The sequence below is a fragment of the Polypterus senegalus genome, chromosome 1 (genome assembly GCF_016835505.1).
Source record: "Polypterus senegalus isolate Bchr_013 chromosome 1, ASM1683550v1, whole genome shotgun sequence".
In the NCBI taxonomy this organism is placed as follows: Eukaryota; Metazoa; Chordata; class Cladistia; order Polypteriformes; family Polypteridae; genus Polypterus; species Polypterus senegalus.
In genome coordinates this window covers 30057240-30072458 of record NC_053154.1, presented here as the reverse complement: position 1 = coordinate 30072458, position 15219 = coordinate 30057240, and the positions used below count along the sequence as shown (strand labels likewise).

Here is a 15219-nt window from a genome sequence, read left to right as displayed (position 1 = left end):
CAGGGGCAAGTCTACAGCTGAAATGTGCAGTGGAGGGGTTTAATGTAAACAGCTACAGTATGGTCTGGATTAGACAGGCTCCTGGAAAGGGTCTGGAATGGCTAATATACTACTACAGCCCGACAGACAACAACTATGCGTCTTCAATAAAAGGAAGATTCACCGCTTCGAAAGACTCTTCAAACTTCTACATGCACATGACCGATCTGAGAGTCGACGACACTGCAGTCTATTACTGTGCTAGGGACACAGCGAGCGAGACGAATTAGAAAGCCGCACAAAAACACAGCGACATACCTTTAGAGGAAATATTGACATATTGTATGTTCTTATATTGAAACACTTATGTCAAAAATAAAGTTTACACGAAAATACAAGAAATGTGTATATCGTTATTTTTTTCTTTCAATAATTATGTTATAAATGTAAGCTTTATTAAATATAAAGGATATTTCCATATTTGTTGTTTTTTGTATGATGGATTTTCAAATTTAAATTTAATTTCTTTTTTAATTAATGTTGCTTTGGTATAGACTTTATTCTTTGCAAGTCAATGCTGTATAGTTTTAAAAATGTCTTTACCCATATTTTTATTTAGCTCTGTTCTTAAGTATTTAAGGCATTTTTAGCGTGTTATTAAGATGTTGCCTTAAATTTATCACGTTTTCTTTTATTATCCATTCATCCATCCATTTTCCGACCCTTCTGCTGCTGATAGTGTTGCTGTTGTTTTCGGAAAACCTTAATTGATCTTTTAGTGATATGAAGATTTAACTCTTCTCCATGCATATTTTTAAAATATTTTTCATTAATTGTGCTCTTTGATAATTTCATGCTTTAAGTTTTGTTCCCACTAAACCTGTCCAGTCTTAGTAATTGGCACAGTGGTAAACACTCCTTTCTCAGTTTTTCACAGTGTTGAATTCGGACCAGTCTGCATGTTTTCTCTGTCTCTCAGTTTTTTGCAGTTGCCCCACTATTTTCCCATGTACTCACAACCCTGTTGTGAGTTTGAGTGTGTGTCTGAGTGTACCTTGTATGTAGTCCCATCTAAAATTTGTTTTTGTCGCATGTTAAATGCTGCAGGAATAAGCCCCCATGGTCATGAAATGAAAATAATGGGTTTAAAAAATGCAATGGTGAATGGTGGCATTACATTCTTTAATTTCTCATTTACAAAACCAGTACCAAACTGGATTTACACAAAATTTTACTTAAAGAAAAAATGTCCTGCAATAGCTTGATATATCAAAAAACTGAAAAAAATTTAAAAATAAAAGCAATATATTCAATATACAATTAAAAACTCAAAAAATGCACCCATCCATTAATTGTCTGTTTTGCTCATCTGTTTCAAATGGAGACGGCATATTGGTACAGTGGTAGCACTGCTGCATCGCAGTAAGGATATCAGGGTTTACGTCCTGAGTTCTCCTTATTTGAAGTTTGTATGCTCTCTCTGTGTCTGTGTTGGTTTCTTCTAGGTGAGCAGGAGCTCTTAACCTGAGATCTGTGGATCCCTGAGGGGGTTCATGGATGGGTTTCAGGGGGTCTGTGAGAGTCAGATATAAATGAACATTTATATTCACTATACAGCCTGGTACTGTTGATTTTTCTTGCATGAACTTTCTTACATTATTTTTCTTGCATGTTGTGTCTCTCGCCATTATTTTTCTCGCCTATTATTTTTCTCTCAAGTATTTATCTCACTTAAGCCTAATGCATGAGTTACATACTCATGAGAAAAATAATGTGGAAGTAAAATAACAGCGAGAAAAACATCATACAAGAAAAATAGTGGTCACCATACAGCCCTCACCCTTGTCCCAATGAATGGTTTCCCATTGAAAGAAATGAAACAAAACAAAACAAACCCTGCCATTGCTTACAGTGCCAACAGCTAGGTGCCTCTTGACTTGCTGTTGGCCCACATTTATCATTGATTTACCACTGAATGATTTAGACGTGTGTCATCATTCTCTGCACAACCGTCATCCTGTGTCACTCCCTAAGAGCAAGTGCTAATTCTCATTTTCTACAGTTTATAACAGCTTGATTATCTTCTCATATACTGGTGAGGATTAATTGACCATATTTTCTTTCAAGTGTAGCTGGCTGAAAAGTTATGTGTGTACGGTGTGCATGAGGGTGCAGTATGGAGAAATGCATGTGAAAGTGCTGTGAAAAAGCAATCAGACTCTGTGTCAGCTTGAAGAGTCTTAGAGAATTCTGGTGAGCATTGACACAAGCCTACCCTTGTCTGGTAAAGTGAGCTATGAATGTTCTGATTTCCTTTGTGAATCAGGGTTTTCAGCACTTATTTCTATCAAAATGAAAAATTGAAATAGATTAGATGTCAAAGATGATATGCGTGTCACCTTGTCGAAGACCACTCCACAGTTTCATGTTCTTATTCAAGGCAAACAAGAACAACCTCCTCATTGAAATAAAGTACAGCATGAGAGAGCAGATGTAGTAATAGTAGTAAAGGTAGTATAAAACATAATAGTAGTAGATCTGTTTTAATTTGTACAAGAGGATTGTATTTCATAATTATGAGTGGCCATTACTTATGCATAAAAGGAGTTTTTTTTAGATTGTTTACTTTAAAGTTTAATAATACTTTGTGTATGTCATATACAGTATGTATGAGACAATCAAATCTCTATTATTAAAGTATATTATATTCATTGCATGCAAAGCTTTCATCAGATTCTAAAAGGGGTCCGTGACTCAAAAAAGGTTAAGAATTACTGTATGAGAGTTTGTTTGGGGTGTGTGTTGTGTGTGTGCAACCACAATGGACTGGCACCCTGTCCAGGGTTTGTTCCTGTCTTGTGCTCTGTGCTAGCTGACATGGGCTCCAGCCCCCTCACAGCCTTGGTCTGGATTAAGTGGGTTAGAAAATGAATTGACATTTCAAATGCCATCAGTTATTTAATTCCTCTAAACTTACTATAAAAGAACTGCAGTTTTTTTTCTTTGTCTGCTTCAATATCTGTTTAAACCCAAAATAACAGCAAGAAGTTTTTTATTTATTTATTTATAGTCTGTATCCCTACTTTTTATTTTTCTACTGCTGTATGCCTGTGATTTTCCCCCTGAGATTAAAAATTTATCTAATTTAATCTAATCTTTTTCTTCTTTCGGCTGCTCCCGTTAGGAGTTGCCACAGCGGATCATCTTCTTCCATATCTTTCTGTCCTCTGCATCTTGCTCTCTCACACTCATCACCTGCATGTCCTCTCTCACCACCTCCATAAACCTCCTCTTAGGCCTTCCTTTTTTCCTCTTCCCTGGCCGCTCTATCCTTAGCATCTGTTTCCCAATATACTCAGTATCTCTCCTCTGCACATGTCCAAATCAACACAATCTCGCCTCTCTGACTTTGTTTCCCAACCATCCAACTTGAGCCGAACCTCTAATGTACTCATTTCTAATCCTATCCATCCTCTTCACACCCAATGAAAATCTTAACATCTTTAACTCTGCTACCTCCAGCTCTGTCTCCTGCTTTCTGGTCTCCAACTCCAACCTATATAACATAGCTGGTCTCACTACTGTCCTATAGACCTTCCCTTTCACTCTTGCTGATACCCATCTGTCACAAATTACTCCTGACACTCTTCTCCACCCATTGCACCCTGTCTGCACTCTCTCTTTCACTTCTCTTCCACAATTCCCATCACTCTGTACTGCTCATCCCAAGTATTTAAAATCATCCACCTACAACAACTCTACTCCCTGCATCCTCACCATTCCACTGACCTCCCTCTCATTTACACACAATATCGGCACCAGTACACTTCTTCACCACTCCTCAGGCATCCTCTCACTTTTCAAGATTCTATTAAACAATCTGGTTAAAAACTCCACTGCCATCTCTCCTAAACACCTCCATGTTTCCATAGGTATGTCATCTGGACCACAGGCCTTTGCATTTTTCATCCTCTTCATAGCTGTCCTTACTTCCTCCTTGCTAGTTTGTTGCACTTCCTGATTCACTATCTCCACATCATCCAACCTTTTCTCTCTCTTGTTCTCTTCTAATTGAATCTAATTATCTAATTTAATCTAATCTAATCTAATAATATTAATAATAAATAAACTCTTTCATTGCCCTGTTTAAGCCTTCCACAGCATAATGTAATCAATAAACCTGACATGCATGCATTTGAGATGCATACAATCATCCAGTGCATGCAAGAAAACTCACAAGAAGGACATTCAAAATACTCACAGACAGTAAGTGGGCAGAAATTAAAACCAGACTGTTGGAGCTGTGAGGTAGCAGTGCTAATTCCTGAAGTACAGTGAGGTGTTTAATTAAAATTATATACTTTATTATGTTTTTTATACTAGTGTGAGATTTAAAAGATTCATTCCTAAAGTTTTGCTATTGTTTACTTAAATTCCAAGAAAGAAAGGAGCAGAACAGTGGCACAGGGGTACTTTCATCCCATGTCCTTTCCAAGGTTTGTTCCTGCCTTGTTCTGGGATAGGCTCCAGCCCCTCATTGCATCTCTGGTCTGGACTAAGCAAGTTAGAAAATGACATGATGTGACAAGTAAAGAAGTAGGTGTGGATGAAGTACCATTATTGTTATATTATTTACTTAATAGGTGGTACAAAGCAAATCACAGTACTGAAAGGAGTACTCATGTGAACATGGATGGAGATTTAACATGGAAAGTGATTAAAATATCGTTCAAGCCCTTGGTTACTGGAAGCACTGTACCACTGTGCTGCCATAAGTAATTATCATCATAATCATTATTATGACTCCTTATCTAGAGTTGACTCCAATGCCCTTTTCTACCAGAAAAGACATTGGGTCTCGCAAGCCTGAAATGGATTAAGTAGGTACTGTAATCGATGGAGGTATCGTCATCATTATCATCAGTAGCTTTAACAACCACAGTGTACTATGACATAGATAATTAACCAAGAAGCCAATAAATCATCTAGAAGTGCATTTCATTTGGAATGAACTCCCCAATAATATGAAGGTTAATAGGGAGTAGATAGCACCTGGGAAAAAGCATGAACCAACCCTGGATATGGCATCAGTCCATTACAATACACACCCAATCAACATGTACATACACTGTCTCATGTTGAGAACAAATGAAATCAGTAAAGCTCATGCCATGTCATCTCACTGAGGAGCACAACTTGTGTATGTGGAAGAATCCCAAATGAAAGTAAATATTTAAGTGCTAGCTGTGTTCATCACTAGCTGCTAAAAATCATACATGCGGTATACTTGTACTGTAAATAAGCATTCTGCCATACTGAAAAGTAGCAAGCCAAAAAGGATTATAAAGAGAAGCACCAGGAGCCAATTATGGAAAATGTGCAAATCAGGAAGAGGAGGAGCAAAAAGCTGGAATTCTAATTTTTCCACCATCCTCTTTCCCACAACAGCTTCTAGCATTTCAATGGTGAGCCCTGTGATGGAACAGGCTTTCCTAATAAGTTTAATCAGGCATCTTTTGAAATCATGTTACTTTCCCAGGAAACCACAGCATTCAATAATACACTGGCTATTATGGTCTGACAGAACACTTCCAGCAGCTATTTCAAAAGACCTGAGTCTCCTCAGGATATTCTGTCTGCCCTGGCCCTTCTTGTACAGCACTACTGTGGTGTCCAACCAGTGCAGTTTTCTGTTTATGTGAATGCCCAGATGCACCTCTTCCACATGATCTCCTTGAATGGTCACTGGCCACAAAGCAGTTTTGGTGCACCTCAAGTCCATCATCAACTTTTTTCTTTTGCTGTTGTTGAGATGGAGTTCTCCACAAGCCTCCTGTACTCTGACTCATCTCTATTATCAAAGCAGCCTATGATGGAGGAGTCACCTGAGAATTTCTGTAGATAGCAAGCACTGGTATTGTACTGGAAGTCTGTTGTGTAGAGGGTAAACAGCAAAGGAGACAGGACAGCTCCCTGAAGTGCTCCAATATTACACACCACCATTTCTGACACACAGATCTTGAGCCTCACAGACTGCTATCAATTGGTCAGGTAGTCTATGATCCAGGAAATTTTTGGGGTATCAAGATGCACAGCTTTGAGCTTTTCCTCCAGCCATTGAGGTAGAATGATATTAAAAGCACTGGAAAGAATCAAAGAGCATTATCCTGACTGTGGTGACAACTTTGTCCAAATGGAGGAAGCCTCTTTGAAGCATGTAGATCAGAACATCCTCCAGGCCTATATGTGTCTGACAGGAAAGCTGCCGAAGATCAAGATATTGTGAAACTAGGGGTTAGAGCTGTTTTAGGGTCAGCCAAGTAACAACAACTGGTCTGAAGTCATTTGGATCACTAGAAAGCCTTTGCTTTGGCACTGGGATCAGATAAGATGTTTTCTAGGAACGGGAGAACAATTGCTAAAGGACCCCACAAAGCTGAATGACAAATTTTTAACACCATGGGCTGATTGCACCTGACCCTGCAGCCTAGTTCATACAGAGTTTCACCAGTGCTCTCCTTACTTAATCAGTAGAGACAGATAATCCAGGAAGTGGAAGAGAACTGGAAATCACAGAAATGATGTAATTGTAGGTGGCAGAATAGAGATGTCAATTGGGATTCTGGGACCTTCTCATCTTACGCATAGAATAGTATTGGAGAAAGGCTGGACTGACAAGAATGAGTCAAACGTTTAAAGAACTGTACTGTCCATTGCACCATACTTGTTCTCTTCCTCTGCAGGTTTTACAGCTTGATTGTAGGTGGTGATAGTCCTCATCCTGTGTGCACACTTCCTTCATATTGTTCTGCTGTAACTTGTGCTCAGGTTTGTCTCAGTAGTGAGCTTCCCCTTTGCCTTCTTACAGACAGGTACTAAATTGTACTGAGTGAGCAATGAGGAAAGTACAATGCTGGACTCTTAAACATGAATCCAAACTGCTGGACTGTTTTGATCTGACTTACTGGTTCATCTTTAATGATTCGTCTGAGAATATGACAAATCCAACAACTCACTGGCAAATTATGTCATGTTCTGTACAGACTTGTGTGTGCTTACCCTTGCTGTATTCTCCTACCTTAACCAGAAGCTCTGGGTGAACAGCTCTCTGTACCTTTGCCTGAGGGAGTGGACAGTTGCTTTTGATTCAAATGACACAGAGCACTACAAGAGCTCCAGGTAGAAGCAATGGAAGGAGATTAAAGTAGTAAAACTTTAAATGAAAATGGGTTGGAAAATGATTTTGGTGGTAGCAATCTGTGTTGATTGTGAAAAGATATGCAGCTGATCGCGGACTACTAAACAGCTGTGCCTACAATGCTTCTGTGTTTCAAGAAAATAAATATTTTTTCTTGCTTGAAAGACTATTGGCTCATCACATTAACATCTGTGGTGATGATGTGTGTGAAAAACTGGTTATGATCCACATTAACCACAATATCCCTGCTACCCTGTTTCCAATATAGTTTGCAATCCAACATAACAGTTCTGTGGATGAGGCCATCTCCCTCGCCTTGCACACTGCTCTAGAACATCGGGGAAGTAAAAACACCTACATATGTCAGGATTCAGTTCATTGAATATAGCTCTGCCTTTAACATCAATATGCTCTCCTAGCCTGGTGATGAAGCTCTGAGATCTTGGTCTTAGCAGCTTCATGTTTAACTGGGTGTTTAACTCCATGACAAATAGGATGCAGTCATTGAGGACTGGCAACAAAAATTTCTCCATGCTGTTCACTAACATTAGCATTCCACAAGAATGCTGCCTCAGCCCACTGCTGTGTGGAAAAGCATGAAGGAAACAGTACCATCAAGTTTGCTTACGACACCATCAGTGACAATGATGAAGCTGCCAACAGGAGGGAGACAAACAAAGTGACAACATGGTATCATTACAACAACTCATCCCTGAATGTCAACATAACAAAGGAGGTCAAAGGAATCACACTCCACTCTACTTCGTCAGCTCCCTTGTCCGGACAGGTAGAATTTTCAGACTTTTGGGTGTCCAGATAGCTGACTGCCTTTCGTGGTGTCTCAGCACCACCTGCATCCTCAAAAAGGCTCAGCAAAGGCTTTTTGTTTTTTCTATGGAGGATAAAGAGCTTAAGGGTGGGAAACAAAACACTGGTTAACTTCTACTGCTGCACTATTGAAAGTATCATGACCGAATGCATTACATTGTGGCTAGGTAACCTAACTTGCCAGAATCGCAGACTCCTCCAAAAGACAAAAGAGGTCCTTTACAGGTTCTAAAATCACTGGAGCTGACCTCCCATAGATTCATATCATCTGCTCCACCAGCTTTTTGAGGAGAGATGAATCCATCATCTCTGCTGACATCCATCCAGCTCATCCCCAATTTTTTGGCTTTTTCCTTCTGGAAAATGTTATCAGAGCCTCACCGCTTGCTCCATCCATTTAAGGAGCAGCTTCCTCCCCTATGCCATAGGATCACTGACATCTTAGTAACCTGTTCTTTCCTGCCCTGAACAGTACCCTCTAGTTGGTTTATTTGTAATTCTACTCTGCATCAGGGAGTCATGGGATATTTGACCAATCCTTCTGGTGTATGCTTTTTGCTAAAGACATTATGTTATGTTGCACGAAAACAGAGGAGAGGAAGTTGGGGGAATGGAGAGGGGCTTTGGAAGACAAAGGAGGAGGAGGAGGTTGGAAGCCTGCATTAATATAGGGGTTGAAGGTAAATAGGAAAAAGACAGAATACGATATGTAGTCTAATGATGATCAGGATTCAGAAATTAGCTTGCAACAAGAACTATTGAAAACAATGGATAAATTTAAATATTAGGATCACTGGTAGTCTGGGAATGAAATCTGGATGCAGAAATAAGCCATAGAGTGCAGTGTAGATGGAATAATTGGAAGAAGGTATCAGGAGTATTGTGTGATCAGAGAGTTAAGCTGAAGGTTAAAGGTAAGGTTGTTTAGACATTTGTAAGACCAGCAATAATGTATAAAGCTGAGACATGGGAAGTAAAAGGAGTGCAGAAGAAGAAATTATATGTGGCAGAAATGAGAATGTTGAGATGGATGTGTGGAGTTACAAAAACCGACAATAAAAAATTACACAATCAGAGGTACATCTAAAGTGAGAAAGATATCTGAGAAAGTACAGGAAAGCTAATTTGAAGTTGTATGGATATGTGATGAGGAGAGGCAATGACTATATGGGCAAAAGAGTGATGGGAATGGAAGTACAGGGGAATAGAAAGCAAGGGAGCAGTGGCGTAGCTAGGGGTGGGCAGAGGGGCCGGTGTGCCCCGGGCGGTACATTTTTGGGGGCGGTATTATTGCCCAAAAGGCTCAGTACAATTCATGTATAAGCAGCAGGGTTCAGAAAAATACCATGAATTATGAATGAAAAAAGTAAAAGTCTCTGATTTCTATCCACAAATGCTTCAAAATTAATTTTCAGACTGTCCTTCTGTGAGGCAATAAGACAAATAAACATAAACATTGCACTGATAATAATTTCTAGGAAGATAAACAACTAATTTACAATTTATAATTTCGTTTCATTATCAATCTGAATGTGTTCTTGCTATGTGCAGAAAACATCCCCACCTATTACTTGTACACTATACTGGTTCAGGTTTACACAGCGTAATTATATTAAACTAATAATTAGAACACGGCTTATCAGTGTGTCTATGCTATATTCTTGTCTAGATGACGCTTATAAATAATTATATGTGAAAAAGTATTGCTGCTTCTTTATATATGAATAAATGTATGCAAAATGTATCTCAATTTTTCTATATATGTCATTTTAATTTTCTATTCAAATAGGTTATAATATTCAGATATGTTGGAGGGTGGCCAATTGAAGCACCGCCCTACCCCAAGTGGCATGAACTCTAGCTATGCCACTGCAAGGGTGGCCGAAACAGAGGAGCATGGATAAAGTAAAAGAATATCTGAAGAAAAATGACTTGAATGTCAAGGAGCTGAAGGACCAAGCTTTTTGGAGAAGGTTGATCAAGCAAATCAACCCCACATGGAAGTGGGAAGTGATGAAGAGGAAGAAGAAGAAGAAAGAGAACAAGAAGACGACTCTACATGTTTACTGCCATCTATATATTTTCCTACTGTTTAAAACAATCTATGTGTGTCTACAGTTCTATTTTTAACACTATGTACTACGTAGGCCATTATTCCGCTACTCGTATGTATTGTATTTATACATCATCATCATCATCATCTTATTGTTTTATTGCCTGTATGTACTCCACTGCCCCTACCCCCACCCCTGCATATCGGCACAAGACTTTCACTATGCTTTTACATGGTGTGTGACAATAAAGATTTCTAATCTCTAAACTAATGGTTGGACATTCTGTGCCACCAGATACAGTTCACTACAAACCTTCCATAGGCAGAGGACCAACTGCTCTCTGCTATCTATATTATACTCTAAATCACAATACATACCGATTTTTAAAGAGAGGGAATTGGTGATCAGTCTGTGATGTAGACCTAGATGGTATGACATACATATAAGACAGCTGAACTCTTAAAATGTTATTGGCAAGCTGCAGCAAAAAAACATAAGCTACAGTATAAAGATAGTGGACTGGTTTTCCTGTCTTTATTGCCCAGAAGGAATTCTGTGAAGTAAATCCTACTGCTAACTATCATTTGTTTAAGTAATTTCAGTCACTATTAAAACGTCATTGCATTTGTTTTACTCTGTGTTGAATTTTGAATGTTTTTTTGCTTAAACAGAAGTGCTGGATTATCCTGTTTGCGTTTTCTTTCTCAACATTAATACAGAATTTCATTCTCTTCATCTGTCAGATTTTTCTATTTACTACGTATTAATGTCAATTGTCTGTATTTTTTTTCAGTCATGTACCTTATATTTGCCTTTTGTACTGTTCTTTTCTGCTCTGAGTAGTCTGATTAAAGATTCACTCAAGTTTTTTTTTTTAATATTTTTATAGGATATCAGTAATTGATTTTTGCTTTTAAAATTATATTCATAATGTCCTTTTGAAAATAGCTAAATAAATAAAAAATCTTTAATTGATCAGCGTTTACCAAGCTTCAAAACTACTTATAAGATTTTGCCGAATCTATACTAATAAAAGGCAAAGCCCTCACTGACTGACTAACTGACTCACTCACTCACTCACTCACTCACTCACTGACTCATCACTAATTCTCCAAGTTCCCGTGTGGGTAGAAGGCTGAAATTTGGCAGGCTCATTCCTTACAGCTTACTTACAAAAGTTGGGCAGGTTTCATTTCGAAATTCTACGCGTAATGGTCATAACTGGAAGGTATTTTTCTCCATTTACTGTAATGGAGTTGAGCTCGAAAGCCGTGGGGCCGGAGTTTTGTGTGACATCATCACGCCTCCCACGTAATCACGTGAACTGACTGTCAACGCAGTGCGTAGAAAACCATATATATATATATATATATATATATATATAAAATACCCGCGCTTGGCAGCGGAGAAGTAGTGTGTTAAAGAAGGAAAGAGAAACAAAAGGAAACATTTTGAAAATAACGTAACATGATTGTCAATGTAATTGTTTTTCACTGGTATGAGTGTCGCTGTGATATATATATATAGCAAAATACCCGCTTAGCGATGCGTGTGTTAAAGAAGTTATGAAAAAGAAAAGGAAACATTTTAAAAATAATGTAACATGATTGTCAAAGTAATTGTTTTGTGTATTTGGCGGCAGCGTCACTAAGTTGTTTTCGTCTAGCTGCATCAGAAAATGTACCACGACGTCTGACACGCTTCCTTTTTACTGTTTTCTCACAGCTTGGATTGCTGCTGTCATAATGGGTTTGAGTCTACATATACTGTATGTATATATATATATATATATATATATATATATATATATATATATATATATATATAATATATATATATATATATATATAAATAGATAGATATATAGATAGATAGATATGAGAACAACACTCATATCAATGACAAAACAATTACATTAACAATCATGTTATGTTATTTTTAAAATATTTCCTTTTCTTTTTCATACCTTCTTTAACACACTACTTCTCCGCTGCGAAGTGCGGGTATTCTGCTAGTACTCGATAAAATAGAATAATAGGTTGTCAATTACTACTCATAGTACTGCATGCCTTCTATGTTATCTGAAGTGGCATATTGTCATTTACTTGTTATCTTGTCGTCTAAATACCAAACATCGGAAATATTTTTGCGTTAAACGTTACAATTTGCAGTTTTAAAAGAATACTTGACCCCTCCCACAACGAAAGAAAAATAATGGAAATTATAATGTATGCAAATAGTTAAACAATTAAATACGTTCAGGCTTATAACGGTTTGTTTTCGTACTCGTTTTCTCACTTCTGGTTTTCACCTGAACTATTTATTGTGCACTAAAAAGAACTGTAAATCGTTATGTATCTGTTCAGAATTTTTATTGTTACATTTTGCGCCATTCAATGTAAGAATTCGCCTTTTTTATTTTATTTATGTATGTTTGTGTATCTATTGATCAACAGTTTATTTTATTTGTTTGTTTAAATGAAAGTGCTCTTCTGTGTTTGTTTCAGATATTCATTGTGAGGTGGTCTTGAAGCAGCCCGAAGCAGAACAGAGACAGCCCGGCCAGTCCCTCAAACGGTCTTGTACGATTTCTGGATTCACTTTCAGTGGCAGCAGCAGCTTCTACCTGAACTGGATCCGACATCCTCCGGGAAAAGGGCTGGAATGGTTGGCAGCTGAAAGAGGAGATAAAAGTTATACGGGCCACGCAAACTCAATTAAAGGGAGATTCACCATCTCGACGGATAGCAATGGCGCATATCTGCAAATGAACGCCCTGACAGCGGATGACACGGCGGTGTATTACTGTGCTCGAGATTCACAGTGATGCGTGCTGACTGGTTTTCCTTACAAATACATCCTTGCTTTGCGCTTTGAAGGAGGAAAGGGGGTGTATTTTTAATTGAACACGATCTAACGGCACGTTTCACTATCTATTTTATCATCTTAATTTAATATTTGTATATAATTAATACGGAATTAAGTAGAACGTGACAGTGGATGTCATATCGACTCTGATTAAACGCAAATGCAATGACCAGCGGCATCAAAAACGAGAATATAACAATTATTTTAAAATACTTTATCATACAGTTATGCTCAACGTAAAAAAACTTAATCTGCACACCTACGTTAATTAAGGTATAAGTGTTTCAGTCTTTGAAATAAGGCTGATTAACCCATTTATTTATTTATGAAAATGGTCTTTGTGGACAGTTTTTAAACAAATTCAGGCACCTGTGCTTGAAATAGCAAACAATGAACAATCTTAATGGAAAAAAACACTTTATTTTTAAAATTTTGGTTTTTGTATATATTTTTTAAATTGAATAATTTAAAGTGTATTTTAAGATGTACTGTAAAGGAAATTGGCTGCAATAACTGGCAATGGCAATTACTAAGCTCCAAATCATTTAATTGTTTTAAAATTGCCAGAAGCATAGATCAGATATCAATAAATTTAAAGCAATCGTGAAGATAACCAATGAAGTTGAGCTCAAATAATTTCAGAAGTATGTGACTAATCAAAACTGTATTTTTGTTTTACATACCTCAACACAGTGTAGGTAGAGATGCTAAAGTCATAAACAATTATTTTTCCACAAAGTAAAATATATATTTTTACCAGTAACGCTGTATTTCAAACTTTATTTCTGTCAGTCTACTTAAAGAGTTTTCTAAAGTTTAAATGGTAAGTGCAAAAATACATGCCTGGCACTTCTTGTAATCATCCAGCCAAGACAGGCTGACCTCACTGCTCTTTTCAGATCATTCCACTGGCACCCTGTAGAAACATTTATTAATTTCAAATCATTGATGCTTACATCAGAGTATAATCAGTGTGTCAGTATCTATACATATGGAGACACATCTGAGGTCTTATGCTCCCTGCCTCACTCACAGGTCTGTTTAATGAACAACGTTTGATGATGCCGCCTTTGCTTGGCATCAAATCTCAATCTAGACTCCTTTTGTAGATCACAGCTGTTGGGACAAGCTACCCGCCTCCCTCCAAACTGCTGACTCTCAAAATGTGTTTAAGAAACATTTGAAGATTCTTTTATGAGTATCTGTCTAATTGGTATTGGTAATGATAAGTTCTTCTAACCAACGAAAGATTACCTAGTTTTGGGTTGTTACGCTGAGCTCCTCAGTTTAAACGGTCAATTGTGTAACCCTGCTCTGTATCGCTTGTTACAAAACAGCCCCTCAAAACCAGCATTTATTTGATTATGTAAACCTCTTTCGTAGGTCAAGATAGATAATAGCATATGCTAAGCAAAGAAATGTAAATGTACCTCTCTTTCATTTTTAGACATGACAGTAAGTACTGTTAATGTGAAAAACAGAATCAGTTAATAGAAAATGATTTGTTTATCTGGTTGATTTAAGATATTTTTTTTTTTAGAAACTCTTTAATTATTACTAACTAGCACAGAAATACATAATATTTTAATGATTTAATTCTCAAATTCCTGCTATTGTTGCTGTTAGTGTTGGTGACTTGCTGCTCCTGGTAACCATTTATGTGGAAGGTAGAACATTTTTCACATCTTTGAGAATTTTCTCTTCAGGCTTCACTTTCTTCCTACCATCCCAACAGACATGCACTTTCTAAGAAAACTGGATTTTTCTAGAATTTTCTGTTATGACTATGTGTAAACCTTTCTGTCCATTTGCCACCTGGGCATTCTGGCCTGGTAATTTATGGAAGTCTATCCATTACAGCATGTATTTTCATATTAAAAAACTTTAATACAATAAATACTTTAAATGTTTCTAAAAGATAAATTCATGTGTATTTTCATTTAAGCAGTGCTTTAGCTCTCAATATCAATTATTTGTTTTGTTTACAAAAAGTATTTAGTGGTTCATTGTTTTATTGCCAAAGACAGATAATGACACTTCATTAAAACACTGAATGTCTGCTAAAACATTTAAAGAAAGTATTTTATTTTTTGCGCTCTAAAATATTTGATCCAGTATATTTAGTTTTTTGATCACACTTTCTCTAATGATGAAACAGGCTAACACTGAAACGTTTACTATGTCTTAGTGAACGGGTTTATGAATATAAGAACAATGTTAGGAATTGTTTATTGGTGCTTTATTTTAAACAGTGAAATGGTCCATACTTCTGCCAGTTTTTTAAGGTTAATT

At 37.2% G+C, this 15219-nt stretch overlaps 1 gene segment (V, D, J or C); it reads left to right on the top strand.

Annotated features, from left to right (window-relative positions):
- Window positions 1-8615: 8615 nt before the first annotated feature.
- On the top strand, window positions 8616-12886 carry LOC120534219. The segment is given in 2 exon segments: window positions 8616-8685; window positions 12567-12886. Coding segments are annotated over 2 exon segments (390 nt in total).
- The last annotated feature ends 2333 nt before the right edge of the window (window positions 12887-15219 follow it).